Here is a 22912-nt window from a genome sequence, read left to right on the forward strand (position 1 = left end):
AGCTTCAGCACCAGCTACTCAAACATCTCATTAAATGGCCCATACATGATAGACGAGACGTACAGGAAGGCAATACCTCCTTGGTTTAGCTGAATACGATCCTAGGCCTAACACCTAATGTCGATGTCGAGGTAAGGGAAGAGAGACTTGTCCCTAATATGCTCCTACCCAAGTCACCGCCATCAAGCTGAGCAATGACGAAGTTCATCATCCTTTCTCCGCACTACTCTAGTGCCGCTGGTACCTCGATGAACCGGTTGTGGCCAACATTGAGAAATCCATACCAAGAACCCGATTATCCCGGTCCCGGGCCCCCGGGCCTGAGCCAGGGAGCCCGGAATTAGCGTCTCTATGTATAATGCTCTCAACAGTCCTCAATAGTTAGAAAGTACGCTTTACCGGCGGCTAAGACACTCCGGTAGCTATGTGTAAACATCTAAACCATGGCGGATAACTTGGTAAGCTGTTGAGTTCAGCCTATTACTTAGAAATATCCTGACTCTTGAAGTTTGTTTGTGGAAAATCTGCTCGGAACACATTTGCTCATAGGACATTTGCTCATAGGACATTTGCTCATAGCATGTTTGCTCATAGCATGTTTGCTCACAGCATGTTTGCTCACAGCATGTTTGCTCACAGCATGTTTGCTTACCTGTGCGTGGCAAGGCTTCTGGTCGGAATGCAGGCAAGGACTAACAAAATTAATACAAAACCATCCCAGCTTACCCTCAAATCAGGATCAGCCTGGCTGGTAGATGCCTGCTAGTTTGTAACATCGTATCTATTCACAGAGAGGTTTGTTCATAGGATATTCTTCACCAAAATACCCCCCTCCTCAACAGCCCTTTCGTTTCGAAATGCGAAGCACACAGGTATTGACAGTTCGCAATCAGCGTAGGTAGTTATTTATCAACTCCCAATGTTTGTGACTGACATGGAGAAGGTTTTGCGCAGGCGAATTGGGACCATCAATCATGTGGTGGGGACATGTTGTTCATGGGAATGGGTTTGTGCGCGGCAGTTTGCTTAACGCAAGTTGTTACGCAGCGTTAGCAGCAGTACGCGTAGCTTATAGGCAAATGGATGCGCAGCAATCTGCGTTACGCAGATTGGCATAATCTTTTAGGACTATTTGTTGGTCAAGTGGTTTACTGCAGCTACTTGTTCCAACTATTTGCACAACCAGGGTGCACTGCGAGAGGTGAGGGGTACGAATCGTTGCTAGCAGTGCGGGGTTCAATCGTCAGCTGACTTCTATGTTGCCCTGGCAAGTCATGTGACTCATTGGGGTTTTGAGCTGGGTCCACTGAAATTAAGGCGGTGAGGCGCAGAGAGAGTGGCGCCGAGTGGCTGTGCCTGCGGGACAGTTGCCCAACCATCCTCCAAATTCCGCACGAAATATTTCACGTCTCGCGATGGGATAAATCTGAGAGCAATTGATCGGCGTCGTCCTAAGCAAGCCAGAGGACTTTAAGTTGGGCCACACAGAAATGACTGCCCGATTGATGCGATACCAGAACTGGAATACCGCATCTACGCCAAGATGCATTGTGGTGAAAAAAGCGCATGCGATTGAAAGCTTTGGAGATGGGGGCGAGTGGGTGAGAAGACCGAGTTGGGGATATTCAGAATTGGGGTTCAGGTTGGGGGACCACGGATGCACTGTACGATCCACTAAAGACATACCAGCTTAGTACATTTTTGGTGCATGTCCCATGTACTGTACTGTACAAGCACAATGTGCCAAGTACTTACGCAGGGGCGGTTGTCTAGGATTGGAGACCCTGTAGATCTTAGTGCAACGCTTATTGCATTAATATTGGATGGCTAAAATATAGTGTGTGCAGCAGTACTGCTACCCCACGTTGGCCGATGACGATGCCGCAACGGTTCAATTTCATCGCAGAGTTCAAAGTCCGTCAACAAGCCAGCTCTTTGTTCAAAATGTGCTGGATTCTCTCCGTCAGGCAGAACCCGTGATCTGCAGATCCACGTGACAAGTAATGCAGTCTGTGCCCTTTTCGACGCGTCTGCCTTATTTACCTTTTTCCCCCCTCGCCATCACATCTTTCTTGCCCGCGCGCCCTCCCATCAAACGTCGATTGAACCCAGTCCCCCACATCAGACTTCCAACCTAATTCTGCCCGCGCGGCCATTTCCCATCAATTGATGAAAAGAAATTGAACAAACAGCGCGATGCGTTCTCGCGCGCGCTTGTCCAGTCGCGGGCGAGGAGGCCGCCCAGTCGCCGGAGAACGCAGCGCCAGTGTTCCGGAGAGTGTCAACATTGCAGGTACGGGTACGCCACAGATTCCAGACCTGCCCGGCCTCGCCAACCGAGGCCAGAAGGAGCGGAAATTGGCTCTCGCTTTGTGGAAGATCACCGAGCCGGCCGGCGTCGCCGCTTTCGACGCCTTCTTGGGCCCTTGCAGCAACCACGTCTACACCGACCTGCACGCCATGGCCAAACATCTGCCCTTCGACCGCGTCAAGTCGCTGCTCACCCAGGCACGCGACGAGCGCTTGCAGACGTCAGCCTCCTCGAGCACTCCTAAGAAACCTGCCGGCGCAGGCACACCAAAGTTCACCATGCCGGATGCGAAGAAGGCCAAGGAGCTCAGCAGGCTGTTTGGCAGCAGAGGTGATGCCGATGAGGGCTCTGAAACCCTGCGCTCTCCCTCAGAAGAGGTAAGTTCAATTCTTCGCTCCCCCGGCCCTCGACCAGTTTCACTAATTGACCGTTGTGGCCCAGCAGCACCAGCAACAGGAAGCAGGAGCGGAAACCTCGACAAGCCCTCCCAAGACCCCGACAGTCCCCCTCAACCCCGCTCAAGCCGATGATGCCCCAATGCCCGCCGTCGCCGCGACGAAGAAGACTCCCGCCCCGGTTGAGAAGAACAATACTGGAGACAAGAATACACAACGGGAGGAGAACAAGGATGATGAGGACGAGGAGATCGAGGAGGAGATCAGGGTCATGGGCGAGAACGAGAGCCCCAGGCGCAATCGACCGGCCGGGGTTTTTGACAGGAGGCACTTAACGCCGCTTCAATTGGCACACGGCACATTGAACTCGGTTCTATCTCTGCGTCCCCCTCGGAGCATCGGCCGGAGGGCCTCATTCCATGTCCCAGATTGTCCCAGGACGCCGTTTGAGGTTGGGCTTGACGATTGGCCGGACTCAATTCCTAGGGCCAATACTGAAGCTCATGACGTCGCAAAGGTACTTGGGGTTGCAGGCGGCGAGGATGATGGCAGTGCTGACGGCAGTGTGACTTAGGATGTCAACACCGCCAGCCCGGCCGCTCCCACGCTCCTAGTCTCTAGCACCAATACCGTTGCGGGACCAGGCAAGCCTCCTTGCGATGGCGACGGAGATGGGGCTGAGAACAAGAACAACACCCCCAACGACGATGTGGACCTGCTAGTCCCTGTTTATGACAAGCCTCCGATCCCCGACAAACCCCAAGACGACATCGGAGGTGACGCTGCGCCAGCGAACCCAGCCAAGCGTCGCGATCACCACTCTGAGGGTGGAGAGGTTGAGGGAGTCGACAGGCCCAACAAGAAGGCCCGGGTGGAGCCCCACACGACAGAAGAAGTCGAGTCTGCTCATTCTAGGTCCACCGTCATCGACGTTGAAGCCACCACCACCGCCAAAGTCGCCGGCAACGAGGGTTCGCCGGCTCCCTCTCCCTCTCCTTCCGCTGGTCATGAACATGGCCGACTGTCTTGCTCCGGTGGCGTCCTGCCCAGAAGCCGTCTGACCGACGCGCCGATCAATGCCGTGCTACATCTCCTCGCAGCGGCTCGCCCTCTCTCGCTAGCCACTATCGATTCCGTTCTCACCGACGACGAGACCAAGATTCCTAACGGGCTGAATCCCAGCAGCCGCCCAACGCGGAAAATGCTCGTCATGGGCAAGAATGAACAGGGCAAGCTGTTGATACCGCTCCACATTGCCAAGTTGGAGCACTGGGTTCTCATGGTGATCACGGCTGGTCCAGGCTTGTCGTCTTCCTCGCCTCCGCTGGCCATTCCAACCGTTCAGCTGTTCGACTCGTACCCTTCGCCAGGAACCGACCCTGTCGCGGTGCGCCTCACCCGCAGCATCGTCGAGGCTCTCTGTGCCGGCGGCATCGGTGTCGGCAACACCCGCGGCTGGACCAAGCCCCTTGGCCGCCTCCTGCCGTGGAACGACTCGTGCGTTACCTCTGCCCCCTCCTGTCTGCGTCAGTCTAACGATGCCGACTGCGGCGTTGCTGTGCTGGTTAACGCCATGTACAACGTCGCCGGGCTGAACCCCCCCGAAAGCCTCACGAAGCTGTCCTGGGACCTGTGGCGCTGGGTTATCGCCATGATGGCCACCGACTTCCGCCGCAAGCAGTACCCGGATGCCGGCAGCAATGAGGACAAGGACGAGGAGTTCAAGGCAGACTGCATCCGCTGCCTGTCCGGCTTCAACCCCGAAGCCTCTGCCCTCCTTGATCAGGCCCCACGCAGCCAGGGCAACAGTGGTGATCTCGGAGCTGACGAGGCTAACGACCTGCTCTCCCGCCTGACGATTATGAACACCGTGGCCGGCGCCTTCGACCTCAGCGCGCCTCCCCCTGCGCCTCCGTCCGGGAAATGGACCTTCGCGGTCAACCGGGAGTACAACAAAATGCTCGAGGAGTACATCGCGCATCGCCGAGACGCTGAGGCCTCGGCTCGAGCCCAGGCCAAGATCAAGCTTCGCGAGCTCGGCGACTCCTTGGCAGCCATCTCGTCTGTACTTGAGCTCCTTTGCCGCCCTCGCATCGCCGCCAGCGCCATCAGTCAGATCAAGGGCGACGACGACGTCGTCATGGATGAACAGAACCCCACCCAGCCCATGGATGACCTTGAAGCGGAGACTTCCACCTTGGACCTGCTTCGCGACTTTCACGGGCAGCTGTCCACCAGCCCTGTGCCCCTGACCGACTTGTTGGCCAAGACTGAGTCGGAGATGCAGATGTTGGAGTCCATCGTCTGCGCCGGGGCTAGGGCCAAGGGGTTGATGAGCCTTGTGGTTTCCATCGTGGCCCGCGCCGTCGAGGACGTGGGCGAGATGCACAAGATTGTTGTGCCGGATGAAGAGGACTCCTAGGGAGATGAGCATCGTCATGTCTTTTTCTTTTCTTTTTTCCTTCGCCATTGTCTCCCCTGTGGAGTTCTGTGCTTTGGCCTGTACACTACGACTCAATATCTGGCTAGACAAGGAGACACTCGGAAAGAGTTTCGGGAAGGAGTTCGAGGAACATAGGACAGAGTTTGACTTTGGGACCAGGGCGCTTTTCGGAACGCAGGAGAACCGGCATGGGCTATTCACATAGCTCCTATACCCTTGGCGTTTAATTGAACTGCTAGACTTGTATTATGAAGTAGTTGTTCCTCCTCACACCATCCTGGGACTCCGAAACTGTGGCCGATGTTCCATGAACAAATATCCGCGGCCTTGCAATTTGCCGGGGTTGACTACGCAAACTATTACGTTGCGAATAGTTTCTGTAGGCAAATTACTGTGTACGGAGGAACTCGTAGACATAGAACATCGCTGTGCGTACAAGTGAAATCGAGCGTTGATGTGAGCAAGATTGAGGTGGTTGGGTGGTGGGCCTTGGTACTGTAGTCCGTACTCGTACTGGTACAAGTACGGAAGTAGACTGCCAGCTGCTACAAGATTTACGAGGCTACGCGGAGTTTATTGCCTAACCCCCAGCAGTCCAACCCCAAAACGCGCCCCCTTCCTCTTCCTCTTCCTCTTCCCCTTCTCTAAAAACACAAAACACACCCTATGCTGCCCAATAAAGCAACCTAAGAGGCAATTCAACCTGCAAAGACTAAACAAGAAGCTTAAAACATGGGCCTTACTTTTGCAATGCCCTATTATCAACCATGTTTCTTCCAACATATTCATGCCACAGAGTGTGAATCACAGTTGTCGAGAGAAACGCGACGCATTAAGATGGGTATTAAGTAACAATGCACCACACTCTGCTTCCAATGTAAACGCCGTTGGCTAAAGCAAAGGAACCAGCCCGATTATTTATTATAACCCAAGATCACGCGCGCGCACATGCAAGGAAACACACTCATCTCCACTTCCAAACTGACCTAGACTACCTTCGTATGGTACCTACCTCTATGCTTAGCCTGCCTACCCCGTCTACCTTGTCTAGCCTGTCGTCGCCGCAGCCATTAGCCAGAGGCTTCCTAATGTCATTGACAGCCCTAGTGACAACCTCTAGGGTATTATTTCCCTGACGCTTGGTATACCGTATGAGGTCGTCGTTAAACTCCTCGGGGTTAGGATACGACTTTATCAGAAACGCCCTTCTCTCCGCTTGAGGATTACTATGGCCAGGCATGGAAGACCCGACCATCGTCCTCAATATCTTTTCCGCAGGGTTGGCGACAAGAAAGCCATGCTTGCCGATGGTAGCATGGATTATCCACCTAGACCGTATCAATAAGGACTGCCTAACCAAGTTACCTGTTGTCAAACTGAGTGAACGAATGCCACATGACTAAATTCCGCGAGCAAATAGATTCCCATGAGCAAATAGTCCGTGAGCAAATAGTCCGTGAGCAAATAGTCCGTGAGCAAATAAATTCAATGAGCAAATAAGTTCCATGAGCAAATAGTCCATGAGCAAATAAATTCATGAGCAAATTACATTCGTGAGCAAATACATTCCACGAGCAAATAGTCTGTGAGTAAATAAATACCCGTGCCTGCCCCAATCAAAACGAACGCGAATTAAAGTGGGGGCGGGCACGCATAGTCCATGAGCAAATAGTCCGTGAGCAAATAGTCCGTGAGCAAATAAATTCGTGAGCAAATAAATTCGTGAGCAAATAAATTCGTGAGCAAATAAATTCGTGAGCAAATAAATTCGTGAGCAAATAAATTCCATGACCAAATACATTCCATGAGCAATCTGTGAGCAAATAAGTTCCGTGAGCAAATAAGCTCCGTGAGCAAAATACATTCAATGAGCAAGTCTTTCGGGAGCTGTCGACAACTCTCCTAAGAGATGTCGAACTTTATTCTTACGTCGCCAGTCCCCTCGATCTTATGTCAGAGGCCTAGTTCCACAATTCTATCTACCTCTCCTTCCATTGTGGCTCGCCGACCAATCATGGGAAGCGAGGCGTCTGTCATTAATGTCGCAGAGGCAAAAGTGCGGCAGCTTAGAATTACCAGACAACGGGCGCTTGAAACCTTGCATGTAAACCGCGATGTGCGTCGGCTCCGTAATGCGTTCAGAATGGTCTCGCTGCTATTAAACGGGACCTGGTAGAGACAGGCTCTCTGCAGCAGCAGGTTGTTGAAACGCCGACATTCCGCCCTTGGGAGCGTCTCGAGGAATCCCTGCGGCGCGTTCAAGGAGTCGAATCGAGTTTGCCGCCAGAACTTGGACTCTGTCTGGGAGGTGAAGATGCAATGTAGTGTTGCCTGCTCTGGCCAGAGTTGTCCAGGTTCAGCCCTTTGGTGTTTGTCCTGCTCTGAAGTGGCGGGAGAACTACGTTGAGATGTGGTTTGAGGTACCGAGACACGCCAAAGTCAATATAGAAACTGGTCCGTGCCGAACACGCCTGCCTCATTAGTCTTCCCCACAAACCCCGGACACCCCAGTATCAACCATGTGTCTTGGCTTGTCCATCTTGGTCTCAAACTTGTCATCATCGTTGCCATGATCCCCAAGATAGAGTGTGCTCCAGTCGCCATTGTCGTAAATAGGTGTCTAGCACTTTCCAACCACAATCTTGAGCTCCAGATCAGATCCATAAGTTCTACCCGCTGTGTTGCCGAGTTGCAGTAGCTAGTGTGAAATGCCTGAGGTATCCCCATCCTAACCCCGACAAACTAGGTTGCCTCAACCCCTCGTGCGATGTTTCATATCTAAGAATGCTGCAGTAACCACGGCTAAGTCAAACCGAATGTCCCGCTCATTTGCATCGTTTGGGCCCAATGAATCAGTCAGAAGGTGCTTGGGATGAAGTTTTAGCTTTGGAGTGACAGGGACGTTGTGTAACATCTAACATAATGTAAGAGGCAGAATTAAGATGGTAACAGAGAACCTAAGAGGCAGAGAATACCCAAGGTTGGTTAGACAGGCAGTAGAAAATACAATGGTAAAGATGTAAATGTGTAACTAGATAGATCTGGCACCGCCCCTTTTCTCACCTGGAAAAAATTAGTCTAAAATGATAACCACAATGGCTAAACTAGTAAGGGAAATGAGAGTATAGTAGTATAGCTAGCGGTATTTATATTCTTAGTATCGCAGATGGGTTGCGCAAGTGTTGAACTACTTGACACTTTCTCAGGGGTAATTTCAGGGGTAACTCTCAACCTACACCGACCCTTTTGAACTTCTAGTTCGGTAACAGAAGTAGTATTGGGGCAGTAGGTACTTGAAACTCACTGAACCTCCGAGTATAACAAGCTAGTCTGTATATCCTATAGTGGTGAAGATATAAGTGAGTGTCTAGGTAGGTTTGAACCAAGTCAGAAATCCACCCACAATAAGCAACATTCACACTAATAACTTCTCACTATAGCAGAGGAACGGCGTATACTCTGGGAATTCTTCCTGATGCTACCGCTGCTGCGCGATTGTTGCTTTAATCTGTGTAATGGTCGTTGCATTGTCCAGATAATAGAGTTTTATCGCGGTGATATGTTTTCTATGGAGTGGTAATCTCTATGGCGATAAAATTGCGAGTATAGTGGGGGACTTACTTAAAGGCTCCATGATGCATCGCCCTCGCCACGGTCCATTCCCAGGAACTCAGTAACTCCCAGGCAGAGATTTGGAAAGGAGACTCCCTTAGGATATCAGGATGTTCAACTTGCAGGGCAGGAAGCGTTTATGAGCCACCAAGCTGTGTACAATTGGCCCCTGTCTAAGCACCGTGGACAAGCGCCAGCCATCCACTGAAAGAAACAGACCTTTCGTTTGATTTGGTGCAACACCCTCAGTCAACGGTCGACAAGACCGTTGGAACAAATCGCGGCGACCGAGTTCTCAGTCACAGCGGCTTTCGTCACTGCACTTTCTGCAATTACATCCGAAAAAAATAATTTCCTACAACCGGCGTGAAGATCTTGCCACCCCAAACTATAGAGACACAGGCTGACTAGGTACAACTTACTGACCTGATCAGTCACAGGTTGGGGTAGTTAAGACGTCCCCAAGAATTGGCATCCTAGGCTCTCACCAACTAGCGTAGCAAAGGTTAAGGCAAGCTACGAAGCTTAGCGTTATCAGAGTTTCCCTCTCGGCTACATAACAACGTCTTCAAGGTAGGGAGCTCACCATCGCCTGCCCGCTATGTGTAGGCAGACCTAGTCGCAATTCGGTCGAGATCCGCGTCCAAGAAGTCGTCCTCAGGGCAAGGCTCCCATTCGTCGTGACAACCCAGCCATCTGTCACCAAAGACACATCTCGCCTTCATACTGACCAGTGACCGACTCGAGGGCGCTTGGATGATCCCATCCGTGAAGCAGCCCATCCAACATGACGCTTAACTCACCCGCCTGTTGAGCTAACAGCCCGCCATTGCCTAGTTTTTGAGCTAACAATACTTCTGGAGGGCTCTTCCCACGCTTGATGCGACGATGGCCATACCCTAACCAAGGAATCAGAGCATAAGGGGCCCCGGCAGGGACAGATGGGCCAGCATCGTCACCGCTTTATCTTCATTGTGCGTGCTGACGAGAACGCCACGTTCCTGCCCAAGAACGGAGAGCTGTGCGATGTGTTGCACCCCACTTTCCAGTTCAGCCATAGCGCGCGTGCGGCACCCGCAGCGCGTCCAGCACAGCCGCCAGGTCGTCAGCCAGCATATCCAGCGTCGCCGGTTCGTGCTCCAAGGGCTTCCAACTCAAGGAGGATATTAGAGCCGCGGCGCTCGTCTATCCTAGGCTACATACAGCACCAGCTTATAAGGCATACTTCCTCTACATAGCCAAGGTCTCCAACCCCTTCGGTTCAGGAGCCTCAAGTTGCAGCCCTTCGTCCCCGGCTTCGACGCCGACATCTTCGGCGAGCCCGCAGAGAACAAGCCAGCGTGCAGGCACAAGGGCCACGCGGCGTGCGTGATCAACGCAGTTAGCAGCCTCTTGGCAGGCACGGTTGTCACATATCAAAAACAACACCATTGAGATACCTCCACTGCTTTCCTGTCCATAAGCATGCGTAATTAGCACAATTCATCCCTCCTCTCGACGCCGTCAGCCTGCGGGGTCGTCGTTGCCGGCTTGCCACCCCGCGTGGTGCCTCTGCACAACCTAGCCGCCAACACGCTCATGTTCGCCGCTTTATGAATGCCGCCGCGGCCGGCCAAGCTGCAGCCACTTGCCCTTGAAGCCGAGGTAGCCGATGCGGGTCTCGTCCTCGTCGCCGTCGCCAAAGTTGTCCGGCAAGAAAAGGGCCAGGAGGCGGGCGGCAGTCTTTTGGCTAAGGGCCCTTTCCTTCTGAGCCACTTGCTGCTATCGAGCGGTCTGGTGACTGTGAGGAGACGAGTTGCTTTTAACTAAGCCGATACTGGGCTGGCTGACCGTCCTTTTCCAGGTGATCTTATAGTCGGCTTGTGCCGCACACGCCTTGTAGATGTGCTCCGTCGCACCGTAGACCATGTACAAGTGCGCCGTCTTCCGCGCCGTCGTCCGCAGCCTGTCCGCCAGGGGCTGGATCAGGGATGCGTAATGTACATATGACGGCTGCAGCAGCACGCTGCGTGGCGTGAGCGTTGTCAATGGATCGAGCCGCTCGATTATTTCTAACGGCATATTCAAACCAGGCAAGGACCGGACGGGGGTTATATGCGCGCGGATCCTAAGCCTGTGCGGCGTCGAGGACAAGGCTGTCGCGCAGGAGTATACAAGGAGGACGAGCTCCGGAAACTGGCGGAGAACTATGTCCAAGGTGTCCAGTAGGTATTCTAACACGTCAAGTAATGCAACTCCTGGCGATGGGAACAGCTTGGCGGAGGAGGAGCAATGGCAGCTGACTGACTAGAAAGTCAGTTGTTCACAGCGAAAGAAGAACTCTGCACTCTACGCGAACCTAGCCGGAGGCTAGAAAGACGACCAGGACAAGGCCTAGAACAGGAAGTCTAGCCACTCCAGCTGCAGCCCGGCCGCTCGGCAACGCATAGCTCCAGCGCCAGATGCTCCTACCGCAAGTATACCTTGCCAGAACACCCTCGATCCCAGTAGAACTATGTTCTTGACAGGGCTCCCAGGCACGGTTGAGGTGAGTTCGGCATCCACATCCATGTCCCTGATGAAGCCCATCGCCTTCTCCGTTGTAATCCACATGTGATGCCATGCCATTCATCATCCATCACCAGGGCAGGGGATTCTATCACTCCATGCTGTCTAGCCGGCGTTGTCTCTGAGTAACGGCTTCTATTTTGTAGAACTCGACGAACCTGGTTGCTGCAGGCCCTTATCTACATTTTCCCTTTGGTTCGAGCCGGCTGCAACGTGGGGTGAAATCCCTTCTTTCTTCTTCTTCTCCATCGCCTATACTCCCTTGGCTATATCGTGCTGGTAACGACGGCTATACGCCTAGCAATAACCACGGGCCAGCAGGTCATGGTTTCCCAGATTCTTTTGCCCACCGGCTTGTACAACACGTTGATGTAGGCCGGTGAGTCCCCAGATTCCCGTCAGTCTAACTCTCGTGGTGATGGGCATCGCGAGCGGCGTGTCGTGAAGTGCTGACGCCTTGATCGCTCTAGGCATCGTCACTCTTGTTGCATTTGTCTATTCGGGGATGCAAACCCCAATCATGGAGCCGTTCATGCGGTGACGGAAGATAAACGCGGTGATGTCGACGAGTTTGTTCCGACGGTCTACATGAATAAGATTAGGATAGAGTTGAGTAAGGTAGTCTTAATTAGTACTCCAGGTCACCAGGGTGGATAATCAAGCCCTTAGGCTTTGTAAAACGTAGCTCAATGCCGTTCGGCATTCATCGTCACGTTATGTCAAAGGCAGTCGCATGATTTCCATAAAGGCCAACTGCAGTGTTACGCGTGTGAACCCTTGCTGCAGCTCCATGTTCACCAATAGCAAATATAAAACCAGACGCAGCTTGCGGCATAACTAGTGCTTGGCTGGCGGTAAACAGCGGCCCGACTCTTAGTACAAAGTGGTAAACGCCGGGCCGGCGGGCTACGAGGAGTTCTGCAAAGCGGAGCTGTATGGCTGCCTGCTCATATATATCCACGTTCTACGCAAGCCCTCAAAGCAAAGGCCTTAGTGTGGCGCTAAGTCCCAATAAAGAGAGCGATGAAAGCCAGCCAACTGTCTCGTAATGCGATGCTCTGTCTCCACTTAACGGGCTTCCGCAACTGCTCATATGTAACTTGTTCAGCGTTGGATAAATGTTTAAATACACAGATATAGGGAGGGATAGACTCTGTAATGCATAGTGATTATCTTTATCTCTCTTAGAGACGTAAAGATTCGTTCCGCTATTTACCCCTTTACCCCTTTACCCCTTTACCCCTTTACCCCTTTACCCCTTTTACCTATTTTCACATATTTTTAATGCCTAGTACTAGAGAATATCAGGCCTGGCACCTTGGTCGCGATTAATGACCTTGGAAGTCTCGTCTCATTCCTATGGTACCTATTAACATAAAGATGTCGAGAAGGAGGTAGTCAAACCCATACGCTACATACGTCGCCATCTCTCAAATTGTAGCGCAGATCTCCCACCAGGCAACCACCCCTTCCTCCTTCTGTGCAAGCCATTGTGATGTCAGAATCTATGACGGGCGATTGTAGAGACACAGGGAAGAGATAAATCCGCAATGATAGTCAGGAAAAAGGACGGATCAAGAGAACCAAGGAGAGCAGAAAAGTGGCGTTGATGCTGAAGACGCAGATGAGATCTTCGCCGAGGTCCACGATTGGGAGGTACTTAGCTGTTGGACCTGTGAAGAGCAACCTGTGCAGCTGCGGCTTGTCTCCTGCTCATTTTTGGCAGGTCAATGAGCTACCGACAACGCTCTGGGGCGGTCATGTAGTGTCGACAACGCTCTGGGGATTGGAACGGGAGAGGCAAGCGCTATCCCCGTCACCCCTGAATTGGAAAAGTGCCAGGCACGTTTTCAAAGTCCATTCCACTTTCCCCAGGATATTCTCGACATATATGGTCTTGTTCTCGGATATGTTGGCCACTGGAAGCGCGAGTTTGTTGTCCTTTTATCCTGTGAAGGCTATCCCATGTTACCGGCAAGACTAGCAGCAACCCAGCCAAGGCCTAGAAGGGCGTCGACATGGCTGCCTAGGCGCCGAAAGTGATGTCGACAAGATGGGGCCGTTTGTCTGTTCCCTCCAGGTCAAGCCGTACGATACGACAATATAGCCAAGTCGAGAGCGAACATTAGCAGGCCAATAATGCTCAGCTAATTATCGTGTCCGGTGCGATAATGGCGGTGCCTAGGTCGCTCTTGTGAGCGCCAATGGGACATCCTCAGCCGCTCCTGCTTAATCCATTTTGTACGGATTCCGGCGCGACTTTATATTGAACGTCCTTAGGATACCTTCCCCAGCACGCGAGCTGGACCGCCACATCAATTTCGACCGGCAGGTACCGGCGTTCGGAGCGCAGCCAGGGCCGTTGCCCAGGGGGTGTCTGAGTCGATGAGGTAGCTTCGATGGTTGATAAGGGGTGAAACGGGGCTTTATTTGGACGGAAACAATCTGGTCTTGGTAGTTTCCCAAGCAGTTGAGGCAATGGAATTGGCCAATGCCTTGCCCCCAGACCTAGTCAAAGTGAATGCCACGATCCTTGGAGTAACATTCCTTGTTCCATCTGTACCCTAGTCAGAGGACCCCTGCAAACCTGTGAATGTTGGCGTATACATGTTTGCACACTCTGTTTTACATAGAGAGCCACGACACCTTCACCGGGCCCCGTGAAACCTAGAGCCAACGCCACTTACGAACACGGCAAGTCCAGACATAATTACAGCATATCCAGGGGGTTGCCCCAGGGAGCGCCTCCAGAATGAGACCTCGAGGAGGGCCGCGATCTACCCCTGAGCCTCACAGCTACCAGGTCACAGCCGTCCCTGAACCTGCAGGTCTTTTTTCCTCGGACGCCAGTAAGGACTTCCGCGACAGGAGGATATTCGGAAATTGTTTGTGTCTACCCACCTCACTCACCTTCAATGGCCGTGTTAGAAGTGAAATGAGGGTCCGACAACGTCAACCTGTTGGCAAAGACGAGGATTGTATTAGTTGATCTGACCAGACCAGCCCTCGATATAGGCGCACGTCAAACCTCACTCTTCCAACTCGACGACAAGCATATCGAGATAAGGGACATCTCCAAGGTATGCTCGTTATGCGTCCTGCCTGTCGTAGCTCGCAGCCGTCGAGAATAGTTGCTTTTGTAAGTTATCATCGGCAAGTAGAAAGCTTCAAACCATCCTTCTCTAGGTCATTATCCCACACGTTCCCGGAGAAGCTTGAGCATATTTGCCCTCGTTCTTGACTTGTAGTTGGAAGCTCAAAGCTGCTCTTGATAAAAAGCTGCTCTTGATAAATGAACCCGAATCGACGAGACGGTCTTTGAGTGTGGTATGTAAAGAACCCGGTGTGGCCACCAGCACAGAAGCTGATGGATGCCTTAAGCGATGACACACTGCTGCAAGACTGCATCTGTTTACAGGGTATATTAGCAGCTCAGCCGCGGATGCTGTGACTCTTAAAGCCACAGGGGCAAGGGATAACAGCTTTGTGTCCTGTCTCCGGCAGCTGATCATAGCACCCCGACATCGCTCTCGAGCTGCTCATGACCAGATTGTTTGTTCACATTGTTTGCTCATGACCAGATTGTTTGTTTACATTGTTTGCTCATGACCAGATTTCTTGCTCAGATACTACCCAGATGACCCCGACAAACAACTCGACTTACAGTCTCCCATTCTCATGCAGTCAGATGACATCATGTGTAACAGTGTGAATAGCTGGGTATCCTAGTCCTTAAGCATAGCGAGCTAAGAGACGACGACACCTTTGCGGTAATTATACGGATGTATTGACTATCTACCTGCAGGGCGTCGTTGAACGAGTGACAGGGACAATAAATTAAATCCAACGCAATATAGGAAGTAGCAACAAGAGGGTGACGGGAGCTAGAGAAGGTGTCAGTACTCCGAGTATAACTATCAACTCCAGAGGATTTAGTCCGGTCAAACTATGACTTAGTGACCAATCCACCGTCTCGAATATCGACACCGAACGGCTGATGCGTCGGCCTTCTTCGAACCACGAATAGCTGGATAAGGAGTACTTTTGAGCCCCTTTATCCTAGCTTCAACGTCATCATACGTCTAATCCTCAGAGCTCTCCGCGTGTTTTGGCAGCTTCAGTAGCGGCACCGAACAGCAATTCAATGCAGTCTGTATGGACACCCAAATGAGTGACTCGGTGCACGGGGTAGAGCAGGTCAGAAAGAATTTGTCCAAAACGCTGCACACATGGTTGGACCAGCTCGACCTGGTCGCCTGCTTCCATCCATTTGTAATTAGTCGGTAGTTCTGGGAGGTTTAAGAGCTTGGACTCGGACCCGGACCTAGGCGTCCCCGTGGAAGCCATCCGTGACCACGCGGACGTGCTCCGCTGCATAGCCGTAATAATCGGACGGACTTGCACGACGAGGATCTAATCGCATGTTATTCACCTCAAATTTGTCCAGGATCCTCCCCATGGACTTAGTCATCGCCCCGGACCCAAACATTCTTGGTCTTTCAGGCGGTTTAGTGTGATGTTGAGGTTAAACGGCTTGCCCTGCGCCAGGAGCCTGGCCATCTGCCGGAGGTTGCCTCTGCTCTGTTAGCCACGTTTGTTGATCGCGTCGACAGTGTGGTTGGGCCTGAAGCGCTCGTCGAAACAAACGGATAGCCTCACAGATGAACAAGACGGTTATTCTCACGTGTTTCGGTATAGACAGTTCTCCACCGATACGGGAATATCAACCCGTTATCCATGAACTACTCGTGTCAGCCGTCCCTTACGCTACAACTTATTCGGGGCGGAATAACAGAGCACTGGAACCCTCGGTGATCCGCGTCTATGCGGCATTCTCACCCATTTTTCGATACTCATACCTGCATTCCCACGGGCATCACGGTGCTGCTCACCCGCAATACCTAGAGGAAGCTGACGAATTCACAGACTGGATCACCTTCATCAACGACAGAAAGGCCATCGCTAAAGTAATGCCTCAGAGCCCACGCACCATCTTTAAAACTGCTAGTTTTGAGAATGTTAGCCCATGTAATACCGGCGATGTTAAAGTCAAAGATCGCCACACCGAACCTGCAAATTAATGACATTTTTGTTCCGGTCTTCAAGCTAGTCCGTGATATCCGGTTCTCAGTGCCCAGTTCACAGGATGGCAAGGCAGCAAAGTGGCAAACAAAAGAGTCCCCTTCAACTATCCCGTTGGGATGTAGAAGAGAATCCGCCATGCGATCGTCGGCCATCTTGTGGACCGTATAGCCGCATAGATCTCGCTGCTAGCGAGACTGCAAACCTTATCTGTGATGCGGGCGACCTGTTTCTCCGTATCGCAGATAGCATCCGTCTTCGCACTCAGGGGAGATTGGCGCCGAGCAGGAGGGCATGGCCAAGCCCTCATCGACGCACACTACAGCATCCGCGGGGCGCCTTCCTTTTAACAATTTAATTTTAACAATTTATGGAAACCATTCTCGTGGGTAGGACAGATGGAGAGCACACCGGAGCATTCCCAGGCGTGGGGACCTTGGGGTATCATCATGGCACTGACGGTATTTTCTCTTGGACTATTTTGATCTCCAGGCACCTGCATTCGAATGTGATACCGCACCCGAGTGCTGAGGGAACACACCAGACTGCCTCGAGACTCAAACAGGGGAGCACAATGAGTCGTTAAACGCAGGGTAATGACAGTTTGTGTCGTTTCTGCGTATCCAGTTAGGCCAACCAGACCTACTTATCCTCAACAAGGCAACTTGTAGGATCTCATGTCACAGTCTAATCAATTCGTATTCCATCTCTTCTCCAGCTCTTATGTCTCCTAATAGCAAAATTCTCTTAAACGTGCTGGAGGAGACCCATCCGTCGGTATTACAGGCGCAACTTCACACCGCAAACCTGGCGCTCGCCGGCAGTGCCAACCGTTCTAGCAAAGATATTGCCATCATCAGGGTCCATGTCGATGCCGCTCCCGCCGTCATTAATGCTGCGTAGGTTCTCGACTTCTCCAGTCATAACGACTTCTTAGTCCGCTCGCTGCGCTCGGCTGCGCAGGTTTAACAAGTCCGATAGCGTCTCCAGGGCGGCACGTCCTACAGCCTGGGTGAGTACCGGCCCCTTGGCAACCGGGTGGGCAAGCGCTTGCTCATAGTCATCGGCGCAATCGTCTTCGCGGTGATCTCCATTACCACCTCGCGGCAGGACTCACAATTCCAGGGCTGCTCTGAGCAGTGCAGATGCTGAGGCTTGAGGTTAGAAAGCGATAGGTCTGGCGACACTGGTGTCATAGTAGGTACTGGCGTTGTTAGTGATGCTGTGAGTTTGTTGGTGGTAGACTAGGGGGCTGCGAAAGTCAAGTCAAGGAGGGAAAGCAAGATAAGCTAGGAGAGCAGACGAGAGAGCCCTGTCCCCACAGGGATGATCATCCTAACTGACCCCCTAGCGACAACTCTAGTCATGAGCAACCCTAGCCATGAACAAATTTTGGTCATGAGCAACGATGGTCATGAGCAAGACTGTTCATGAGCAAGACTAGTTATGCTGGTTTGGAGTGAAGAGCAACTAACTTGCAGCTTGCCACGACGTTTAGCCTCTCGACGACGAGATCATTTAGAACATTAAAATGGTACTTTGCGAAAGGAGGTCCAAACGGTGGTACCGTTGGAAAGAATTGGTCAAGGAGGAGCATGAGGGTTCCGTGCTGCCTCGCAGGATCAACGACCGGTTCTAGCTGGGGGGGCCAACGGACGTGCCTGGGTTCAAGCTCGGTGGGCTGGCTGATCCGCCTTTGCCATGGTCATGCTAGTTTCAAGTGGGTGTTAGGATGACATCGCTAGAGGAGCACGGGGCTGTGGACACCTGTGGGCTGCACAATAACCGCTAATTCTTCTCCAACCTCGAAAACCCCCTGGTCTCACCGCGGCAACTGGCGCAAGATGATCCCCGACGGAACAGCGAAGCTGTTCCACAGGTTCGGCCTCCAAACTACTACCAGCCTTCCGTTCCCTCAACTCGGCGTCCAGGTGCTTGCGGACGACAAGGGGTGGACTCCTAAGTTTGAACCAGCCCAGATCGTCGCCCTTTTGGTTAGAGAGAACTGGCTTTGGATAAGGTGTAGTTGGTAGCAACCACGATGACCTCCTTGCAGAGGTATGGCACCACCACGGCCACGGCAAGGTTCCTCCACAGGTCCCCGGCCCGCGGTATCCCGCCGGCACGCGCCTTCCCCCGCCGCTGCAAGCTCGCCCCAGAACTCGCCGAACTGCGCCGTCGTCGCCGCCGTTGATAGTGTTCCAGGTCTGGGTCACGAACTTCTCCATCGGGCTGAACAGCGCGAGCACTTCAGCCTTCTTGTGCGCCGGCACGCCATTGTCGCAGGCTGCGTCCATCTCAGTCGCCTGCTCGCTGGCAGTGGCCGCCATCTGACCATTCCCGGCGGCGGCGAGATTGATTCAGAAGAGGAGCGCGAATTCCAGGACCAACGACCCTTCATAAAACGACCCTCGACTAGGAGAAGTACATAAGACTCACCCCGATTTGGGTATACTACGTAATCTGCGTCCTAGTTCTTGGATCTGGCGTGCCTCCCAGAATGTCGACGAGGTTATTGTAGAACAATATGATATCGTGGGAGGTGGTATTAACCCCTGAGCTTTTGGGGTCTGTCATTAGCAGGCTATTAAGAGACAGCGAGCAAGTGCTCGGACGTAGGTGCCTTATCCGAATTGCTCCTGACTTGATCACTGCCTGTTAGGTCTTGCACGCCACGAAGTCCATAGACCACATAGCCCTCCCCCCCACCGAATATTTCCATTCCTTCGAGGTCGATGCCCCATTGCAGACGAGCTGGTGTCAGACTGCAGGCGGGCCGAGACCCCTTCTAATCTCTCACAACGAGGTCCTGACGCTCCCTTTCGCTCAAGACGGTCATCTCCTCCTCGAGGCTCTTGCCGTCTTCCTCGTCGACACCATCAATGGGAGCGAGATTGCCCTCGTCTTCAGGCTCGGCGCCGGCCGGTTGAAGGCCGACCCAACCCGCGAGATCCTGCGGAGCATGTGTCTCGGACAGTCTGTACCTTGACAGCAGGGGGACGAAGGTGAGGGTCGAGGGAGGACGTCAGACCTTCAGCTCCTCTATCTTCTGGAGAAGCCACTTCTCGGGCTCCAAAACAGCCTCGCCAAGCTCCAGCATTCTCGCCCAACAGCCAGTCACTGGCCATCATTACAAGCCAGACCGTCAGGCTCTATGATATGGTGACGGGGGCTTTGGATAGACACTCAAGGGTCCCAAGCGGGCCAAGGCAAAGGGCAAGGGTGCAGGCCGGAAAACAACAAGGTAGCGCAGCTCTGCGAGGACCTAGCCTGCGAGCTGACCAGCCTGATGGGTAACGTGATGTACCTGCGCAACCCCACGTAAGCCAACTACGTGGACTTCCTCTGCTTGCTGACGCTGTGCTACAAAATCGAATACCCCTGCCTTCACGCAGACGCAGACAGCCCTGCAGTCTAGGCAAAACATCGTCTGCATGTCTACAGACCAGTTTAGAACCAGAGGCGCGACTCAGCCCTGCTCACAATCTTGACAATGCCTCCCTTAACCTCCCACGCCACTCCAATGGCATGGCTTGCACTTCCTGTCAACATCAAACAACCTCTAGAGGATGTCGTCAGATACAGCTCAGAGAAGGAGGAGGAGGCGTACTAGGGCCTCAGCTACGTTCCCTGCCAGACAGTAAGGCCCAACTAGGCGCTAATAGTGTTAAGAGCCGCCAACAGGGCCGACAAATGTGACAGCTGCCATAAAGGCTGCAGGTGATTTACACGCCTGCTGCCTTCCTTAGATGTAGTAGCCAGCCCACAGCTCCTTCAATCATATGCATAACCCTGTCTCGACGCCGCAGCCGCAATCAATCGTGTCTCCCAAGCAGAGCAGTAACATACCCACTCCTATGGGTGTGACCAGCTCCATGAGCGCGACAACTCCTAGAGAGGACACATGCGCAACCAAGCCTAATGCAGACACAAGTCTCGTCAACTAGGTTGTTTTGTCATTTCTGGCTTTTTTGCCTAAGCTTTTTAAACTAGGACTAGCCACCAGCGCCGCCTAGGTTGCCGTAAGCACCGCTTACGCCTCCATAACCACCTCCTCTGTAACCGCCGCTGTGTCCAGAGCCAGGAGGCAGCCGGCCACCAAAGCTGCCGCCGCCGCCGCCGCCATAGCCAGAAGATCGCCAAAGCCGCCACCACCAAAGTCACCGCCGCCACCGCCAGCGCTGCTTCCGCCATACTTGCGGAAATCGCTGTTTGTTCCGCAGCCACAGCCGCAGCCAGCCAGGCAGCCGCCCCAACCGCCACTAACACCTCAGCCAAGCAGCCCTCCTCCTCCTTTAGGCACTCTGTTGGCAGCATGTACAGGTACATCTACGTCATGAATTGCCCAGACGCCATATTAGCCAGCATCACCCACCGCGTAAGCAGCACCAGCCCATCCAGATCATCGCCATCTTTCTCATAGCACAGACCCGCCTCGTCCTCAGGGCTCAGAGTAGACTAGACAGATATTAGTTGCCAGTAGCCAAATCGTCATCATCTATAAAAGGATTATTATCTGTCTCCTACAGTGCTATCAATGATTCATCTTCCCTATTGTGGCATTCAGGGCAAGATTTCCCTACGTCAGGCTCAAGCACAGTAGGGACAGGGTTATAAGCCAAGGTAGCCAAGAACCAAGTCCCAGAGCTAACATTCGGTGATAGGAAGGGCAAGGTCAGTATCCCTGGCCATGATCTCAAGATTTTGGCCAGCCAGGGGCATAAGGACCCCCGCGACAGTGCTAGGATTCTACAGCTTTAAGTTTCTAATGACGACAGCAAGCAATGGGACGACTAGAAAAGGAGAGCTTGAACCGTATCCTTCAAGTTGGCAGCCAAGATGTTCAGCCTCCATTGAGAAGCATATCGCAGAGGCCGACGGTAGGGACCTCGTCGCCAGCATGCAGAATAATTGTGACTCTCAACATGGGCGTTGTCCAGGTTGGCTTGCGCACAGAAGATGCAGCAAATCTGGTTATTCTCTAGATTGATTGCCCAGCGTCCAGGCTAAAGTTCGCGGCTCGGTTCTGCAGCGCAAAGCCGCACGCCCTATAGATGATGCAGGTGCCAAAGCCATGCAAGGCATAATCTTCCTCAAGAAAAGCCACAGGCATTCATTAACGCTATGCCTAAGGTGGCTGATCTGAAATAACAGGCAGCAGCCTAATGCTAACCAGGAGTGCAAGATAGATTACCCAGGGTAAGACAGCAAGCAGCCTCATTTTGGCCCAGTGCTAGGGTAGCAGCGCTTAAGCCAGCTCAGTTCGCCCCTTGTCACAATCCATAAGGTTCTCTCTTGCGATAGATAGCAAGAGGAGGCTACTCTAAAGGAGCTGCCCAGGCCTATCGGCAACTTCAAAGTCATTCAATTCGTAATTACTTCACGCCAGTCTCTAAACATGCCAAGAATTTGCAGCAGCCAGAAGAGCATTCAATGGTAGAGAGGAAAGCAAGAGGAACAAAGGCAAAACCACTCGTCGTCACTTCCTCTAAACCACCATAGAAGTCTCTTGAGAGCCTTGCAGGTCTTTTCCACAACCTGCCTAGAGGTAATAGCGTCCTCCTTGTCAGCTACTCTCCCTATTTCTGCTGTCAAGGGCATTAATAAGAAGGCCTTAAAGGCTACACCCCAGGAATACATCCAAGATTCTCTTACAAAGCATGTCCCAACCACTCTCCAAACCCAATGCAGACACATGCAGCCCCAACTAGCCCTAACGCACCAGTTGTACAAACCAGTCCCTTGGTTGGCAATTGCTCAGGCAGCCCAGACAGGGCCTAGGGGATGCACCGCTAGCGTGTACTGAAAATCGCGGTACACGACATCCGCCTCGGTGTATGTCTTAGTCTGCTTCACCTTAGGGAAGTATTGCAAGTGCAAGGGGTAATTAGTAGTCTCAAGACAAAAAAAACAATTCCTGCTTTGGTTTGACAGACAACCTTCAGGCTATACTAGCTATATCTTCTTGCAGCAGGCTGCTTGTCATACTCATACGTGAGATCCATCTTTGTTATCTTATGACTCTCAACCTGGTAAGATCAGTACAAAACCAGTTCCACAGGCTCCAGAGACTGAGTTTGCTAAGCAACCTTCAGTAGGCGACAGGGACAGCCTCGGCAAGTTTAGAGACAGGACAGATTCGTTGGCAGCGCAGAATAATGCATTGCAAGTCGACGTCGCAGACAAGAACCTCTCTTCCTCAGTTTTGTCATCGTCGTCCATCTAGGACAGGCTAGTCCTCCTCGACATAGGCTCTCCATAATCCAGACCGACAGCTATCGTTGAGAACATAACAAGCAAACAACTCAAGGCTTACTCGCTCCCCTTGCGCATTGAGAAGATCACCTCAAGATCAACCCCGCCACAAGGCCATTGTCTAGGGACTCGTGAAGGCCCATTTCCTAAAGAAGTCCAAGGAGAAGACAGACAGCATGGGACAGCTCACGCTCGACCAGATCCAGGGAAAGGGCAAAGGCTTGTTCATCCTGCTTTAACAACTATTAAGCTAGATTTAATCTATAA

At 52.5% G+C, this 22912-nt stretch overlaps 5 protein-coding genes across 5 annotated transcripts; 2 read left to right on the forward strand and 3 right to left on the reverse strand.

Annotated features, from left to right (window-relative positions):
• Positions 1-1877: 1877 nt before the first annotated feature.
• Positions 1878-5471, forward strand: QBC33DRAFT_553314 (uncharacterized protein). Its single transcript, XM_060429390.1, has 3 exons — positions 1878-2688; positions 2756-3223; positions 3281-5471. Exons 1-3 carry the CDS (start codon positions 2197-2199, stop codon positions 5126-5128), a joined length of 2808 nt encoding a protein of 935 aa, XP_060278032.1. The 5' UTR covers positions 1878-2196; the 3' UTR covers positions 5129-5471.
• Positions 5472-10351: 4880 nt separating this feature from the next.
• QBC33DRAFT_564414 (uncharacterized protein) lies at positions 10352-10822 on the reverse strand (the record flags this gene model as incomplete). The annotated part of the gene is made up of 2 exons (XM_060430378.1): positions 10352-10522; positions 10592-10822. 2 exons carry the CDS (start codon positions 10820-10822, stop codon positions 10352-10354), a joined length of 402 nt encoding a protein of 133 aa, XP_060278033.1.
• Positions 10823-18234: 7412 nt separating this feature from the next.
• On the forward strand, positions 18235-18724 carry QBC33DRAFT_564415 (uncharacterized protein; the record flags this gene model as incomplete). Its single annotated transcript, XM_060430379.1, has 2 exons — positions 18235-18384; positions 18449-18724. The coding sequence occupies 2 exons, from the start codon at positions 18235-18237 to the stop codon at positions 18722-18724; spliced, it is 426 nt and encodes a 141-aa protein (XP_060278034.1).
• Positions 18725-19178: 454 nt separating this feature from the next.
• On the reverse strand, positions 19179-19490 carry QBC33DRAFT_564416 (uncharacterized protein; the record flags this gene model as incomplete). The annotated part of the gene is made up of 2 exons (XM_060430380.1): positions 19179-19343; positions 19422-19490. 2 exons carry the CDS (start codon positions 19488-19490, stop codon positions 19179-19181), a joined length of 234 nt encoding a protein of 77 aa, XP_060278035.1.
• A 933-nt stretch (positions 19491-20423) lies between these two features.
• QBC33DRAFT_564417 (uncharacterized protein) lies at positions 20424-20719 on the reverse strand (the record flags this gene model as incomplete). The annotated part of the gene is made up of 2 exons (XM_060430381.1): positions 20424-20598; positions 20658-20719. 2 exons carry the CDS (start codon positions 20717-20719, stop codon positions 20424-20426), a joined length of 237 nt encoding a protein of 78 aa, XP_060278036.1.
• Between the last annotated feature and the right edge of the window lie 2193 nt (positions 20720-22912).

This window comes from Phialemonium atrogriseum, assembly GCF_030411735.1.
Source record: "Phialemonium atrogriseum strain 8032-3 unplaced genomic scaffold QBC33scaffold_54, whole genome shotgun sequence".
Taxonomy (NCBI): Eukaryota; Fungi; Ascomycota; class Sordariomycetes; order Cephalothecales; family Cephalothecaceae; genus Phialemonium; species Phialemonium atrogriseum.

Bases quoted from the DNA above. Each gene is read 5' to 3' on its own strand.
- QBC33DRAFT_553314 (XM_060429390.1), top strand. From the start codon at position 2,197: ATGCGTTCTCGCGCGCGCTTGTCCAGTCGCGGGCGAGGAGGCCGCCCA. The intron at 2,689-2,755 runs GTAAGTTCAATT...GTGGCCCAGCAG, and splicing joins TGCGCTCTCCCTCAGAAGAG to CACCAGCAACAGGAAGCAGG. The intron at 3,224-3,280 runs GTACTTGGGGTT...AGTGTGACTTAG, and splicing joins AAGCTCATGACGTCGCAAAG to GATGTCAACACCGCCAGCCC.